The 17,751-nt window shown below is 41.1% G+C and overlaps 2 protein-coding genes across 2 annotated transcripts in view; one reads left to right on the top strand and one right to left on the bottom strand.

Moving 5' to 3' along the window:
- The window catches only part of RPGRIP1 (RPGR interacting protein 1), a gene marked incomplete at its 3' end in the record, with an annotated part of 31,947 nt that extends 16,095 nt beyond the window's left edge, over nucleotides 1-15,852 (top strand). Inside the window, exons 14-17 of the mRNA XM_081142553.1 lie at nucleotides 4,890-5,082; nucleotides 7,713-7,797; nucleotides 12,967-13,097; nucleotides 15,737-15,852. Coding sequence (XP_080998679.1) covers nucleotides 4,890-5,082; nucleotides 7,713-7,797; nucleotides 12,967-13,097; nucleotides 15,737-15,852 — 525 coding nt within the window. The remainder of the gene's footprint in view (nucleotides 1-4,889; nucleotides 5,083-7,712; nucleotides 7,798-12,966; nucleotides 13,098-15,736) is intronic.
- Nucleotides 15,853-16,125: 273 nt separating this feature from the next.
- The window catches only part of SUPT16H (SPT16 homolog, facilitates chromatin remodeling subunit), a 39,957-nt gene continuing 38,331 nt past the window's right edge, over nucleotides 16,126-17,751 (bottom strand). Inside the window, exon 26 of the mRNA XM_081142489.1 lies at nucleotides 16,126-17,453. Coding sequence (XP_080998615.1) covers nucleotides 17,308-17,453 — 146 coding nt within the window. The 3' untranslated portion in view covers nucleotides 16,126-17,307. The remainder of the gene's footprint in view (nucleotides 17,454-17,751) is intronic.

Raw genomic sequence — 17,751 nt, 5'->3', positions numbered from 1 at the left:
AAGACTCTTTCAAAATGCCTTTCCCTTATGCTTCTAAAAAAGTGAAACAATGCCAATACATATGGATTTTAAACAGCTTTTCTGTGAGTCCAGAATTAGGACAGTTCCCGTGTTCATAGGATTTGTGCAGGACCAGCAGAAGGTTCCTAAAGGCCCCCTGTACTTACCTTCTCTCTAAGAATCCCCAAGAAATTATCTCATTCCAAATGTGGTTTCCTCCAGATGAAGTCCCTTTCTTAGTCCCAGGGATCACTCTTCCACTCTGAGTCGACCTTAGAAAACTTTTCTCTCCCCTTCTTAACGGCTACTAATGAGAAGGGAGCAATCATTTCCATTTGCTCTATGGCCTCAGGTTAGTCTTTTAGTTGTAGTAGGTATAAAAAAGCTCAGAGTTTATTCTTTTTTCTTATACTCTTAATTTCAGGTGTGGAGGATGTCCTGATCCCTTTCATATGCTAGCTAATTCATTTTAGCAACTCTGCCCCCACCCCAGCCAAAGTAGCTAACACACCTTAACTAATAAGCTGCAGGGAACTGTCTGTCTGTCTGTCTGTCATTAATGCTGGCTGCATAACTAACTGCTCTTAGGATTTCTGCCAGCAAGTTCAAATGAGTTAGTATATACAGTGGTTAATGTGATTTAATATTACTAATTGTATACTTTTTTTTTTTCTGTTCAGTCCCAATAAGATTACATAATGGAACTAGCTCATGTAAAGGATTCTGGATCAAATTAAAATACAGAAACATATCTTAGTCAATTTGGACTGCTATAATGAAGTAGCAGAGACTGGGTCGCTTATAAACAACAGCAATTTATTTCACACAGTTCTCAAGGCTGGAAGTCCAAGATCAGGGTGCCAGCGTGGTCAGACTCTGGCAGGGACCCTATTCCAGGTTGCAGATTGTCAGCTTGTCATGGTATCATCACATGGCAGCGTGAGCTAACTCTGACCTCTTCTCATAAGGGCACTAATCCTATGTATAAGGGCTCCACCCTCATGACCTAATTACCTCCCAAAGGCTCCATCTCCAAATACCACCACATTGGGATTAGGGGTGGTTTTGTTGTTTTTTTAAATCCTCACCTGAGGACATTTTTTTCCATTGACTTTTTTTTTTTTTTTTTTTAATATATCTTTATTGATTTCAGAGAGAGGAAAGGAGGGGAGAGAGAGAGAGAAACAACAATGATGAGAGAGTCATTGATCAAGCCCACAACAGGGCATGTGCCCTGACCGGGAATCGAACCCAGATTGCCTGGATCCTAGGTCGATGCTCAACCGCTGAGCCACACCTGTCCGGGCTCCATTGATTTTTAGAGAGAGTAGAAGGCAGGAGGGAGAGAAGAGAGAGAGAGAAGAGAGAGGGAAAAACACTGATGTGAGAGAGGCACGTCTACTGGTTGCCTCCCTCTTGAGCTCCCACCAGGGCAGGGGAATCGAACCTGAAACCCAGGTACCTGCCTTTAACTGGGAATCAAACCCAAACCCCTTAGGTGAGTGGGCATTACTGAGCCATGCCGGCCAGCGCAGGACTAGGGTTTTAATATATGACTTCTGAGGGGGGTACAGACATTTTAGTCCACAACAAACCATATGAAATTATCATTTTTATAGATTAAAAAAAGGTGGACTATTGTGTTTATATGGTTCTACCTAATAAAAATGAATAAGGCCTTCATGTGTAACTGACTCAAATGTTAATCTTCCTCCTAACTCACCTTTGTTATCAGAATAAACTTGATGTAATCTGCATATAATTATAGGTTTCTGATCCTTTGCTATAGGTTTATTTACAGATTAAAATATTTTTTTATTAAATTACACAAGTAAGGTAAGAATACTTTTTTTAAAAAAAAACTAGAATACTACAGATAAAGCGAAATCTCTTTTGACCACTACTTATAATCCCTGCTGTCTCTTCCTTCCACACCCCCAAGGAAACTAATGTTTTGAATTTTGAGGAATATCTTTTCAGATCTTAAAAAAAAGAACTTTAGCATTCATATTGTTTTGTATTTGTCTTTTTTGCTTTCAAATAAATGACATTAAACTGTGCATATATATTTTTTAACTTTTTGTTTTAAAATAATTATAGATATGTAAACAGTTGCAAAAAATGTACAGGACGGTGCCATGTGCCCTTCACTCAGTTTCCCCCACTTTCTTTTTTTATGCATATTATTCTGAAACGTGCATTTTCCAGTCAGTAATGTTTGGTAGTCTATCCAAGTCGATACATTTCGTTTTTCTATTTAATTTCTCTTGAATGCTGAGCAGTGCCCCATTAAATTAATACCTGACCTTTCGCTTAGACCTCAGTGTGCAGCGCTGATTGAGCTCTGTGCTCTGTGCTGGGTGTCCATTAACTCACCAGGTCCTCGCCGCGGCCCTGCGAGTGGCGTGCTCCTTCAACAAGTAATTGCCGGGCGCCTGTCTTAGTATTCGCCAGGCTCTCTGCACCTAAAATGATGAATAAAACATTGATGAAGAACTGGTCCCTTCCCTCTTTTTTTTAATTGATCTGAGAGAGGGAAAGGAGAGAGAGAGACATTGATGCAAGAGAGAACCATCAATTGGTTGCCTCCCGCCTCCTTCTGGTGTACAGGATGGCACTCCAACCAACTGAGCCACACTGGCCAGGGCTGGTCCCTTCCCTCTTGAATCTTACATTCTGAGGGAAAACAAATATAAATCAGTGCACAAATAAACCAGATACTTGCTGATTCTAAATACTATGAAGAAAATAAATAGGGTGACAATAATCGATAGCAATGAGAGGGGTTGAGTTGGATAAAGCCACGGTGAGGAAAGGCCGCTCTGAGGAGGAGACATTTGAACTGAAGTCTGAAGACTGAGAAGGGAAGAAGAGCTGGGGGGAAACCATCTCAGGCAGAGGGAATGGCATATGCCAAGGGCCTGTCACTGAAATGCGTTTGCTTTACTTGAGGTACAGAAAACCAAGAGAATGTTATATATTATTATTATTATTTTTAATATATTTCTTTATTGATTTCAGAGAGAGGAAGGGAGAGGGAGAGAGATAGAAACATCAATGATGAGAGAGTCATTGATCGGCTGCCTCCTGCACGCCCCCGACTGGGGATCGAACCTGCAACTCAGGCACATGCCCCGACCAGGAATCGAACCCCGATCTCCTGGATCCTAGGCCGACGCTCAACCACTGAGCCATGCCCGGCCAGGCTGTTATATATTATTATGCCTCCATAAAACTGGGGGCAAAAAAAGTAAATTCCACAGCCAGACTTTGTAAATGAGCCTTGAGAGGAACAAATATTTGATGACCATAACTAGTGTTTACAAAATGTGCCTTCTGATCTGTAAACAGACCAACTGTACCAAGACCTTGTCACTTTCATTTCTGTGCAACCAGGTACCTACAGTAAAAGAGGAAAAGGGGGGGATAATGCCACAGTTACAGCCTTATTCACGTGTATCTTTGTGTATTTGGTAAATGTTTTTGTGGGATAGATTCCTACGAGTGGAACTGCTGGTTTTAAAAGGAATTGTGCACTTAAAATTTTCATGGATGATAAAATTATCATCCCCCCAATTATACCAATTTGTACTCACACACTATAGTGGTCTTTTTCTCACAGTGTTACCAACACTATTCCCCCAATATTCTCAGTTCCTAACTTTTAAAAAAAAAATTTTTGTTGATTGATTTTAGAGAGAGAGAGAGAGAGGAAGGGAGAGAGAGAAACATCACTTTGTTGTTCCACTACTTACTCATTCATTGGTGGATTTTCATATGCGCCCTGGCCAGGGATTGAACCCGCAACCTTGGCGTATGGGGACAACGCTCTAACCAACTGAGCACCTGGCCAGGGCGTCAGCCCCTAGCTTTAATGAAATAAGAGTGTTTGTAAGGGAAGGAGTCAAAAGTAATTTTGAAAATTACTTAGATCTAGGTCGCATGAAGAAGAAACAAATAAAGGGAATGCTAAATGCTCTCACTAAAGAGGTTAGTGCAGCAGACTTGAGGTCCTAAAACTCATGGAGCTTACAGTTTATGACGTGCTCTCCAACAGAATATAATGTGGGCTACAGATGTAATTAAAATATTTCTGGTGGCTACATTAAAGTGTGAAAAGAAACAAGTAAAAATTTTAAAAATATAAATTAAAAAATATATTTTATTTAACCTAAATATCCGAGGTATTATTTCAACATGAAATCAATAGAAAAAAATATTGAGATATCTTACATTCTTTTTTTTTCATGCAGTCTTCAAAATCCTGTGTGACAGCAAATCCCCATTCAGATTAGTCACATTTCAAGTGTTCAATAACCACATGTGGCGAATGGCTATCATGCTCCTTACCGTAACTCTGGTGCAGTGCTTTCAGCTGTGAGATGCACCCAGTAGCGGGGATGTAATCATAATAAGGGAGCCCCAGCCAGCACTAAACCAACAACAACAAACCCAGACAGGCAGCTCTTTGCTGTAGTGGCTAAACAGCTATTAAATCTCCAGTATCAGTCCATAGGTTTCTTAGGGGCTAATCTCAGGAAAATGCTGGATTGGTTTTCATCAAGAAAGTTGAAGAAAAGCTCTCTGCTCAGGAAGTTTCTTGATTCTTTCTGTGTGTGGAGACGGCTGAGAAAGGCTTGTCTGAAGACGTGATTCACTGGACTAGGGGATAGAACGACTGGCTTCTTATTACAAATTCCCCACACGTTAGCTGGGACAATTCGGTCAAGTTGCCTCTTGGTGCCAATTTTACCTATAAATTGCTTCTCAAGCAGTAATACCTCGGCTGTAGTATGCCTGTGATCGATAGAGAGTAGTGTGTTAATTAAGTGGAGTATATACTTGGAGCATCACTAACCTATAGGAAATAAATGTCTTTTTCTTGCCAGGAGTCAGAGAAGATGTGCATTGAAATTGTCAGCCTGGCCTTCCTCTCAGAAGCTGAAGTGATGTCTGATGAGAACATAAAGCAGGTGTACGTGGAATATAAGTTCTATGATCTGCCCCTGTCCGAGACGGAAACGCCAATATCCCTGAGGAAACCGAGGGCAGGCGAAGAGATCCACTTCCACTTTAGCAAGGGTGAGGCATCCCCTGTGGCCGGCAGGGAGGGGAGGCTGGAGACGTGTAGACCGAGGGGTCAGCACTGCTCCGGACTTCTAATGGGGTGGAGCTAACCCTTTTTCTTTTATTTATCAAAATAGTATATGCAAAAAAAAATAGTATATGCATGTGGTTTAAAAATATCAAACAAGCTTAAGAAGGTTTTGAATTAAAAATAAACAGTCCTTTGCCCACCCCTTCCCCCAAAATCACTACCTTGCCCCTCCTGTCACCCCTCAGCCCACCATATCACTTTTCACTTTTTCTGTTATTTCTTGTTATTTAACTTCATCTTTCTGAGTAATGTTTCTATTGCAATTTCCTGATTCACCAACGTTAGAGATTACCTGCTGACTTTCTATCTTGGAACATAAAATTTCTTTCACACCACACCCATGCTCTCTTCCTCCCATGTAGTTGGATCATAATTTTTATTTAATCCAATCTTAATTGTATCTATTATTATAGATACGTAAATATTAATTCTTGCAGAGCCAATGAGTACACCATGATTGTATTTCCTTTCTTGTGTTTTTTTTTTTTTGCTTGCCTCAGTTTTTCATTTGCTTTATTTTTTTATACCTATTATAATTCTTTTCACATCTACCATCAGCCTTTCCAGATTCCAATAATAAACCTGTCAGATAATTTTATCTGTTTTTCCCCTGAAGAATTCTCTTCATCCTCTTGTTCCTGTCTAGCCTGCAGTTCAGCTATTGCCACTGCTGCCATTTCGGAAATTTATTTAACTCTCTCCTATGCTAGATTTTCTGTCTCTTGTGTTCTGTGTCATCCTCTGTCTGATTTACTTTTTTATTTTAACCGATCATATTTTCCAGTAGCTGTTAAAGAAAGGGTACCTTAAAAGTAAATATTTTGAAACAGGTGTGCTTGAAATTTCTTTATTTTACCTATATATTCAATTGATAATTAGACCAAGTACAGACATCTATATTGAAATCATTTTTTTAAAAAAGATTTTCTAATTGATTTTTAGAGAGAGAGGGAAAGAGAGAAACATTGATGTGAGTGAAACATGGATCAGCTCCCACTATGGAGAGAGCCCCAGTCCCGAACCGGTGACCTTTTCCGTGCACAGCTGACGCCCAACCCACTGAGCCACAATGGCCGGGGCTGAAAACATTTTTATTCAGAATTTCAAAGCAGTTGGTCCATGGATCTCTAGATCCAGGCCAGGAGTGTAATCTGTATATGAAAACTACCCCTTTCTTCCCCAGAAGATTTTAACATTTTCTCTTTATTACCAGTGTTTTAAATTTCAGAGTAATGTGCATATTCTTTCTTTAATTGCTCTGGCCATTCTGTGGGCTCTTTCAATCTGGAAATTAATAGCTTTTAGTTCTGTGAAGTATTATCGCATTTCTTTGATAATTTTATCTCTAACATTTTCTCATTTTCTTAGTAGAAAACTATTTTTTTTGTTAATCCTCTCCCAAGGGAGGGATGGGGGTGTGTGTGAGAGGGACACATCGATTGGTGGCCTCCACACATGCCCCAGCCAGGGCCGGGGCTCAAACCCGCAACCCGGGTAGGCTCCCGTGACTGGGAATCGAACCTGCGACACTTCAGTGCATGGGCCAGCACTCTAACCACTAACCACCGAGAACACCAGCCAGGGCTCATTGTCTTAGAATTTGGGTCTTCCAAATTGATCCTCTAATTTTATCATTTCCCTCCTATAATTCTACTTCTATTTTCTTTCTTTAGATTTTTGGGAGATTTCCTTAATTTTATCTTCCAGTCACTGACTGAATATCTTAAGTTTCTAAGAGCTATTTCTTGTTTTCTATACTATTTTTTAAAAAGTATATCCTCACCTTATAACATACCAGATAGAAGTTTATTTCTCACTTGTGTTCAGAGGTGGGCAGTTCAGGGATGAGGCTCCATGATGCCATCAGAGGTCCAGACTTCTGCGTTGCCTTCCGCCATCCTTTCAGTTACTCAGTTACTCCTTGGTCCTAACGGCTGCCGGCGAGAGGAAGGATGCCTCCCTGCTGAGCCTATTGGGCAGGTTTCATACCACATAACGGCTAGGCCTTACTCACGGGGCCAAGCCTAGCTAAAGTAGAGGCTGGAAAACATAGGTCAGTTTATTGGAGGTTGCAACATTCCCATATAAAAATGAGGAGGAAGGGAGACATGGATGTTGAGACAAGTACCTTAAGTGGAACTGCCACAAAACCCAGATCTCTAGGTACCCCTCTCCCCCCAAATGCCTCCTAGAATTCTTCCACCTCTGAAGTGGTGAGAGGACATCTATCTGGGCGTATGGCAGAATAGCTTTTCATGGAGATTGTCAATCTTTATATCAAAGGTTGACAAATTTTTTCTTAAAGGGCCATATAGTAGATATTTTAGGCTATGTGGGCCAAACTGTCTCTATCACAACTATTCGTTGCAGTTGGAAAGAAGCCACAGATAAAATGTAAAAAAAAAAAGTTTTATGTTCAATAAAGCTTTATTTATGAAACTGGGTGGCTACTTTTCCAACCTCTGTTCTATATGTACCACTTATGAAAAAGTCTTAGTGCCCAAACAGCAAAAGTGTATGATTCTTTGCTTTTTTCCCTCTTACCCTAATACAGTGATAGACCTGGACCCACTGGAGCAAAAAGGCCGAAGGCAATTTCTGTTCGCCATGCTGAATGGACTCGGTCCTGAGCAAGGACGGTAAGCATTTACTCTCCACTTTGAAAGAAAGGAGACAGTCACCCGAGAATCCAAGAGTTTTAGTTTGGTTCTGTGCTGATATTGAATATTTTAACAACTTCCTTTATACTAATTTACCCTTAATGAATTTCTCATCTACTTGAGTCTAATTTATGTTCATGGCCGACTATCTGATAAAATATATAATCTCATAGATTTAGTTCGTTTCTCATCCATACCAGCTCCTAAGTGTTTTGTTGTTGTTTGTTTGTTTTTTGAGGCAGTAATTTACTTGAATACTGACAGTGCCCTCTATGGAATGGACAAACACTTCAACATTTTAAGATAATTTGATTCATTTCTCACAAACAAACACAGTACTATTGCTAGCTTACCAAACATTATGCCTTTATAATATTACTTTTGTTAGGTTTTAAATATTATTTCTTTGCAGGAAATACTTTGATATTGAAACCAAACAACAATGGGTCCAGGCTGCCTGTCATCACTTGAGCCAATTAAGCAGAGACAGGGTTGAATTGTGTACTAGCGTTTATTCCAATATTGCTGGGGTCATCCACAAGAATCTGCGCTGGTGCCCCCCCCCCCAAGTGAGCTGCTTATATTGGGTAGAAGGACAAAGATTACATGGGAAAGTAGGAATTACAGGCATGGTGGTAGGCGAGGTGGGCTGGGGGCCCCAACGGGCTGGAAAAGGGCAGGCATCTCTGGGACCAGATTACAAGCAATGTGGGCGGGGGGCTTGCAAAGGGCAGGTGCCTCTGGGATTTCATTGTTTCGGGAACAAGGTTGATAATCTTTCCATGACTTTAGGCAGTTCTCAGAAAAGGAGAATGGACCACATTCCAAGGGTAATTCCCATGTCCTGCTGGGGTGGGGGGTGGGGGTGGGGTGGGGTGTGTACAACTCCCAGCCAGGTTAGAAAGTGCTTTTTCTAAATAGAACAGAACAATCACAGTTAGCAGAACATGATTAATATTTCTTTCAACTATAGCTAACAATCAAAGTAAACAGAGCATGATCAACATCTCTGCCCCTAACAATATAAATGAAGTAAATTCCAGGTCTACTATAAGTTTTAGGAAAGCCAATTGTCATTATTCCTGTAATCTAAGGAGGCTTCCTTTTAGAGGTTTCAGATGAAATGCATGGGATATAACTATATTTAAAAAATTATTCATTGTTTAGCTGAAATTCGAAATTCAAATTTAAGTAGTCATCTGTTTTGGGTTTCTTTTTTTTATCTTTTGCAAACTCTGGCAACCCTAGCTCCTTAATGTGTATGTGGGTAAGAAATAATATGGGGCCAGTGTTTTAATTTATTACTTTTCTAAAAGCCCAATACATTTATTTTAATTTGCATTTACTTTGTCTCCAGTTAATCATAGAGAGACCTGAAAAAGGAGGCAGCTGAAATAAACAGTGAATCTGACTTTAGTATCACAGTGGACTTTTAAAATAGATAGAAGCTTACTAGTAACTCTTGGAAATGAAAAGTGATCTGGTTGTCTCCTTCTGCATTAATGTTAAATTTAGCTTTTCCTTTTCTTTCTCTCTCTCATCATTCCTAGAACTCTCTTTTCCTTTATTCCCTTATACTGTTAACCCTTTTTCTTTTCTTTTCTTTTTTCTTTTTTCTCTCCTCTCCTCTCCTCTCCTCTCCTCTCCTCTCCTCTCCTCTCCTCTCCTCTCCTCTCCTCTCCTCTCCTCTCCTCTCCTCTCCTCTCCTCTCCTCTCCTCTCCTCTCCCCTCCCCTCCCCTCCCCTCCCCTCCCCTCCCCTCCCCTCCCCTCCCCTCCCCTCCCCTCCCCTCCCCTCCCCTCCCCTCCCCTCCCCTCCCCTCCCCTCCCCTCCCCTCCCCTCCCCTCCCCTTTCTCTTCTCTTCTCTTCTCTTCTCTTCTCTTCTCTTCTCTTCTCTTCTCTTCTCTTCTCTTCTCTTCTCTTCTCTTCTCTTCTCTTCTCTCCTCTCCTCTCCTCTCCTCTCCTCTCCTCTCCTCTCCTCTCCTCTCCTCTCCTCTCCTCTCCTCTCCTCTCCTCTCCTCTCCTCTCCTCTTTTCTTTTTCCTTTTTTTTCGTAATCTCCTACTCAATTTTAGATTTCAGTTGATTTTATCTTTGACTTTCTTTTTGCCAATATGGGTCAGACAGACCTGGTTTTTGAATCCTGACTCTTCCACTTATTAGCTCTATGATCTCTAAGTTATTGCTTAACTTGAAGGCTCCTGTGAGTATAAAAATTGAAATAACATAGTTTACCGAAAGCACTTGGTATTGTGTCCAGCATGTAGTAATGATAGTTACCATCCCTTTCCTTGGGAAAATTGGGGTGGGGGAATTGGTATTATCCCTTTGCATTTTTGAAGTTCTCAGTAATCATACAGAAATATAACCACAAGTGAATATTGCTTACTGGGCTAAGAATGTATCATTTTCAGAATTTCTTCTTTCAGCTTAATCACCTTTAGCTGTGACTTTAAGAGCTTGAATTTTTTAGTCCTATTCTTGCTCCCTTAGAACTATTAGCCACCAATGTTTGCTTTTAAAAATGTATAAAATTATGCCCTGTCCAGTGTGGCTCAGTTGGGTTGCGTGGCATCCCGCACACCGAAGGGTCGCTCGTTCCATTCCCGTCAGGTTTCGGGTTTGATCCCTGGGCTGGAGGCAACCGATCAATGTTTCTCTCTCACATCAATGTTTCTCTCTCCCTCCTTCTCCCTTCCTATCTCTCTAAAATCATTAAAAACATTTTTTAAAAGTATAGGATTATGAAACATCCAGAATAGGCAAATCGAGAGACAGCAAGTAGATTAGTAGTTGTCAGGAGCTGAGGGAGAGGGGAATGGAGAATGACTGCTTACTGGGTATAGGACTCTTTGGGGGGCGATGAACATGATCTGGAATTAGATAATGGTGATGTTTGCACAAGATTGTGATGATACTAAGAAACACTGAATTGTATACTTTAAAATGGTTAGAATAGTGAATTTATGGTACTTGAATTTTTCTTAAAAAAATTTAGTCAGTACCAGTCTTGGAATTCAATATCATTCTTTGCTAGGCTAAGTCGAGGTAATAATAATAATGGACTGCTTACTCTGGCCAGGTGGCTCAGCTAGTTGGAACATCCTTCTGTACACCAAAAGGTCACAGGTTCCATTCCCTGTCAGGGCACACGCCTGGGTTTTGGGCTCGATTCCCAGCCGGGGGCATGCAGGAGGCAGCTGATCAATGACTCTCATCATTGATGTTTCTCTCTCTCTCTCTCTCTCTCTCTCTCTCTCTCTCTCTCTCTCCCCGTCTCGAACTGCATGCTCCTGGATCTGAGGTTGATACTCAACCACTGAGCCACGCCTGGCTGGGAACAATTCTGTATTTCTTCTGTTCCCCCTACTGTGCTCAGGCTTGGTACCCAACTTTTATTTAGAAATTTAAAACCTTTTCTTCTAACTTCCCCTGTCTATTGTTTTTTGTGCAACACCTCCACTGCCCATAGCAAACCTTTCATCAAAATTATAAACCATCTTGCAAGGAATTACATCTCAACAGTTTTTGTTTTTTTTTTAAATATACCTTTATTGATTTCAGAGAGAGGAAAGGAGAGGGAGAGAGAGAGCTAGAAACATCAATGATGAGAGAGTCATTGATCGGCTGCAGCCTGCAACCCGGGCATGTGCCCTGACCGGGAATCGAACCCCGATCGCTTGGATCCTAGGTCGACGCTTAACCGCTGAGCCACACCTGGCCGGGCTCAACAGTTTTTTTAAAAATATGTCTTGCCCAGCCGGGCGTGGCTCAGTAGTTGAGCATCGACCCAGGATCCAGACGATCGGTGTTCGATTCCCGGTCAGGGCACATGCCTGGGTGGAGGGCTCGATCCCCAGTTGGGAGCCTGCAGGAGGCAGCCGATCCATGACTCTCTCATCATGGATATTTCTATCTCTCTCTCCCTCTCCTTTCCTCTCTATGAAATCAATAAAGATATATTTTAAAAATAAATAAATAAAAATATGTCTTTATTGATTTCAGAGAGGAGGGTAGAGGGAGAGAGGAGAGAGAAACATCAGTGATGAGAGTCATTGATCAGCTGCCTCCCACACACCCCCTACTGGGGACCAATCCTGAAGCCTGGGGATGTGCCCTGACTGGGAATCGAACCACGATCTCCTGGATCATAGGTCGATTCATAGGTTGATGCTCAACCCGAGCCACACCAGCCGGGCTATCTCAACAGTTTTGAAACAACTTGATCAATTACATTATCTTGAGTCTTATAGTTTCCTTTTTATTTTAGCTTTGTTAATCCTCACCAGAGGATATTTTTTCCCATTGATTTTTAGAGAGAATGGAAGGGAGGGAGGGGAAGAGAAAAACATTCATGTGAAAGAGACACATCCATTGGTTGCCTCCTGCACTTGCCGTGGCAGGGAATTGAACCTGCAACCCAGGTACCTGCTCTTGTCCAGGAATCGAACCCAAGACCACTTGGTGTGCACACTGAAGCTCTAACCATTCAGCAACACTGGCCAGGGCTACTTTATTTTTTTAAACATATTTTTGTAAATCCTCACCTGAGGATATGTTTTTGTTTTAAATATATTTTATTGATTTCAGAGAGAGGAAGGGAGGAGAGATAGAATCATCAATGATGAGTCATTGATCGGCTGCCTCCTGCATGCCCACTGCTGGGGACCAAGCTCACAATCAAGGCATGTGCCCAGACCAAGAATTGAATCTTGATCTCCTGCTTCAGGAGTCAGTGCTCAACCACTGAGCCACACTGGCCTGGCTGAGTATATGTTTTCATTGATTTTTTTTTTTAGACAGACAGGAAGGGGGAGAGAGAGAGAAACATCAGTGTCAGAGAGAAACATTGATCTGTTGCCAACTGAATCGAGGATTGAAGCCACAATCTAGGCTGGGAATCCAACGTGCGACCTTTTGGTGTCCGGGATAGCGCTTCAATCAACTGAGCTACCTGGCCAGGGCCCGGTTGTTACTTTAAATTATACCAGTTCCTGGCTCTTCTGCTGCTGTAGTCTTGTAAAATGGAGGCAAAGAAAAAGTGATTCAAGGAAGACATTGTCTAATTTATAATTACTTTTAGCCTTATTTTTTTTTTAAGCCTAAGGGTATCAGCAATGCTGAGTTAAACACAATTTTTCCCCCTTTAGTTTAAAGTTCACAGTGGTAAGTGATCCTATGGATGACGAAAATAATGAATGTCAAGAAGTAGGATATGCATATCTGAAACTATGGCAGATTATGGAATCAGGAAGAGACATTGTAGAGCAAGAGCTAGACAGTGAGTAATAAATTTTTTGTGTTTCTCAATTCTACTTGTTTCTAAGCAAGTCATCCTAATCATGAATACTTTTCCTGTTTTACCTTCAGTACATAATTACTGCTACAAAGTTTGAGACACAAACTGGATTGAAATCCCTACAGCTCTATTTATTTCTAAATCAAGCCTGAGGGTAGTCAGTTGTCTATTTTAGCCCATATACCTCATTACTACAATGTATTACAACTCTCCAATGTTTGAGACTGGAAAAGTGAAAAGACAAGTCCTTTTAATTTCAATCAAATTTAAACACCAGAATTCCTGACCTCTCTTAAGCATATAAGGTTTGTAAAGGCAGCTAATACCCCTTCTGTTTTAATGCCTTATTATGCGCCCAGTCTCTTAAATATACACCAACTTTCCTCTTCCATCATCTCTCACAATATTGGTGACCAAGTCTTATCTATTCTACTGCACAAGTGCCTTGACTACATTCCAACTGCTGTACTAGTTTTCTGAACTGGTCTCCCAGCCACTGGTTTCTCCCACCCCATTTCCATCTACTACAGTGTTTCTATATATCTGATCACCACATTCTTCTTAAATTCGTTTTTAAGACTCCTTGCTGTAAGACCAACATGTTTTAACAATATCTGCGTTTGAAGGCCTCTCAGCGGGCCTGCTCTGTCCAGTCCTCACTGCTCCCTGTTACCTTACACAGCTGGGACTTCACGCATTTGCCTTAGCTGCTAGACTGTAGTAGGCATTTGAGACTATTTTCTAGATCAATGGTTTTCGAACTTCCTGTCATAACCCTTTAGTGGATAGTGAGATTAGTGAGTCACAGAGTTTGAAGGAAAAAGAACGCAGAAAACTGTAGAAAACATCAGAGTACGTTGCAGAGTAAATATTTTGTGAAACTTGATTTATGTACATGTTTGAGTCATGATATAACTTTTACTAATTATTAGAAATTTTGAGGAAAACTCTTTAGGGCAAGGGTTACAAAGTTCAAACTTTCACCGGACAAGATTCTTCATTATATTCCACTAGTTAGTTAATTGTGATCTTGGGCATGTTATTTAACCACTCTGTGCCTGCTTCAGCTCTGAGAATAGTAGTTCCTATGTCCTACCGTCATGGGGACTAAGGAGTACTTGAGTGCAGGATTAAGCAGGGATAAAATGCTTAGGACGTGGCAAGCGCCACCTCTGTTAGCTGTTTCCCACCTCTCACTCCCAATTTTTATTCCTGTCCCCATTTCCTTAACCGGCCATGCTCTTCCCGACGTCCATAGCCCTTTGTACATAAGGGAAATCCTCTTAAGCCTTTTCTGGTGACCTCAAAATCCCTAAAGCCAATGAGTGCTTCTCAAACTTTTTTTAATAATCAAAAGAAATTTATAGTGATTTCCTTATTATGGCCTCCCTTCCATTCAGGCCTCAAAACTCTGCAGCTATATTTTCTTTCACTTCAAAACTCGGCCCCTTGAAGTATTTGCTGAATGGTTGGTCAGCCCACAATACTCTTATTTTGGCGCCACCTACACTCTTCAACTAAGATCAAGTTTCCATCCAAACACTTTGGACTGTTCTTACCAATTTTCCTTATTGCCAAATCCAACTGGTTTCCTTAGTCATCCTACTAGATTCCTCATTCTCCTTTTTAAACTCTTCTCCCTTGGTTTGTAGGCCATTTCAACTGTCCATATCACTCCCTGGGGGGGGTCCTTCTGTTTCCTTTGCAAGTCCTTCATCCTGGGTTTGAGTGTTGGATTCCCCTGGTTCAATTCTTGGCCTTTTATTCTCCATATACCCTTTTCCTAGGTGTTTGCATTCACTCTCAGGATTTTAATTAAAACCTAGAAATGATCTCAAATCTGTTTTTAATACAATTTAGACTTAAAGCAAACTACGTCACTACTCGTATGCCCTTAGTACCTCTCTGTCCCCCACAACCTTGTACCTTATGTCCCCTTACCCACTACCCATCTTATCCAAATTAGCATGGTCACCATTGGTTCCAACCTTCTCCTCACTCCCAACATTCAATAAAATTCTATTTTATCTCTTTAAATATTCTGAATCTATCCCTACCTCCCTACCCTTTGTTGTACTTCAGACCCCTTCATTTCTCTCCTGAATTACTGCTGAAGCCTTTTAACTACCCTTCCTGGTCTTTTTGTGCCCCCTTTGAATATATTATCCAAATAATAGTCATTTTTCTAGAATCCAAATAAAAACTGTCACTAAAACTTTCAGTTAAAACCAAATTCCTTAGAAGACAAACAAGGCCCTTTATGATCTGGCCTGTTTATCTGCATGGCTTCATTTCTGCAGCTCCTTGCAATTTTCCAAACTTGTCATGTCCTCATGTCTTGGCACATGCTTAAAATACCGTTTCTTTTTTAAAGACTCAGTTCAGGGATCGTCTCCAGAAAGCCTTTTTCAACTGCTCCATCCTGGATTAGGTGCCACTTCTTTGTTCCCAAAGCTCCTTGTTTTCATCACAGCACTTAACATACTATATTTTCATCTTCCACTAGACTGAATACTGCCCCCCCCAAGAGATAAAGTAACTCAGTATCCCTGGCACCCAACATGCTTTTTAATTGAATGATGCTGCTGCCTGACTGACACGCTTTTTTCCTTCCCCAACAGTTGTTAGCCCTGCAGACCCGGCTACCCCAATAGGAAGCCTGAAGGTGTCCCTCCAAGCTGCTGCCGCCTTCCATGCTATTTACAAGGAGATGATCGAAGTTTTGTTTTCATCATAGAACAAGTGCTATTCCATTCTAAACTCTGTGAGGGAACAATAGTAAAAAGTCTCTTATAAAGTAACTTGCTAACCCATAAACTTGGTTTACTGTGATGTCTAGTAGCTCTCAACCTAATCATGAAAGCTCAGAATGTGTAAGTTTGTTTTTGTGATATTAGCGGGACAAAGGCATTATTTTCTAACACCTTAGCACTCAACCAGGCAAGCAGGCTTGCTTTCAGGAACTGCAAAAGAACTGCCACAGAAGTTGAATTTACAAAAACAAAACAACAACAAAAAAAACCACAGTTTATTTATCTTTTAGTTTTTCCAAAATTGAAAATATCAAGTCCTACTGCTAAGGAGAAAAAACAAACAAACAAACAAACAAAATCTGAGACCCCTCCTCATCCTCTCTTAAAGTCACAGAACACAGAATGAACTGCAGTGGAACAGGTGGGTGCAGAGAACCAGGAGGGGGAGGACGGCAAGATAAACTCCCCAAATACTTAAAAAGCTGTTCAACAGAAACTGTGATAAATACAGGACAATGCAAGACAAGTAAAAATAAGGAGCAGCAGTGACGAGAGGCCGTGTTGTAGATGTGGCCCCCCTTCCTCTTTTCTTTTCTCATCAGGGTATTCTAGGCCCAAGGCATGGCTCTTGCCCCTTCCAGATCTAAATGTTGACTCCTTAGTCATGAGCCTCCTTCTAGATTTTACTAGAAGCAGTATATGAAGCACAACTATTCTTACTCAGGTATATCAGAAAAAAAAAACCACGGTAAATTTTGTTTCTACCAATATACCATGTGTGAATTTGAAAGGATGAAACCAAGCCAGGAAGTGCTGCTGCTTCTTATGTCTTCCAAGGCAGCAGAGATACCCCAGAATCTGCATGAGGCAAGAAAGCAGGAAATCTCAGACGGAGGTAACAGCCTGATCTGCCTCACTAGCTCAAGTTGTATAGTTTGTCACAATCATTAGCAAATTCCAAGAACCTGTTCTTGAGTACTGCAAAGACGGAACTTAGAGATGTGAGGAAGGTCATGGCCGTAGGGTAGGATGGTGGATCGAATCTGCTGGTCAAGAACCATGGTACAAGTAGTTAGAGTCACCTGTACCAACATCTTGGAAATACAGCTTTGAGACATCAAAGAATAAGATGTCAGAAGCCACGGATGTCCTGGCAGAAGGTGACAGGAAGAGAGGAATGAAACGGTATTTATTAACAGCGGAAGCGTCTGCCCCTCTTCAAGAACATCTCCTGCCTTGCCATTTGGATGGGGCCATTGGCACGCGTCCTGGTGGGCCTGGAATTCCCCGAGTAGATTGGTCCACACAAATGGCCCCCTAAACCCATAAACACAATGGCAAAACTTCAAAAGAAAAAAAGGAAAAATACAGTTTCTGTTATGTAAAATTTTCAGGGGTTGGCTGGAGGAAGAATGGAGCTGAGGGCCAAAGTTCAGAAATTACTTCCTCTTTTTCTTGGGGGGTGCAGAGCTGTGTCTGGAACCACGGTTAGAGCCACGGCCTGAACTGTGCACAGATGCCTTCCTCTTCCGGCTCATACTTCGACTCTGTTCTTCTTCTTCCTCGTAACGACTTTCACGGTCCGCTAATCAGAAGAAAGAGACGTTACTGATTGGATATAGGTTAGCTTCAGGAACCTAATGCTACCTGATAGCATGGAATAGTATACAGAATATAGTTGGAAGTTAGACCTGTTTTCATCTTGACTCAGTTACTTACTAGTTGTGAATGCCTGGGCAAGTACTTAACATTTCTGAGCCTTGGTTTGTTTATAAAATGGAAAATTATAAACAAATAAGGTAATCTATGCAAAGTAGCTATCACAACGCTTAGGACACAATAAATGTCTTTTTTTAAAAAAATATATCTTTATTGATTTCAGA

The sequence above is a fragment of the Miniopterus schreibersii genome (assembly GCF_964146895.1).
Source record: "Miniopterus schreibersii genome assembly, chromosome: 1".
NCBI classification, from domain to species: Eukaryota; Metazoa; Chordata; class Mammalia; order Chiroptera; family Miniopteridae; genus Miniopterus; species Miniopterus schreibersii.
This window is presented reverse-complemented; position numbering and strand designations above follow the sequence as displayed.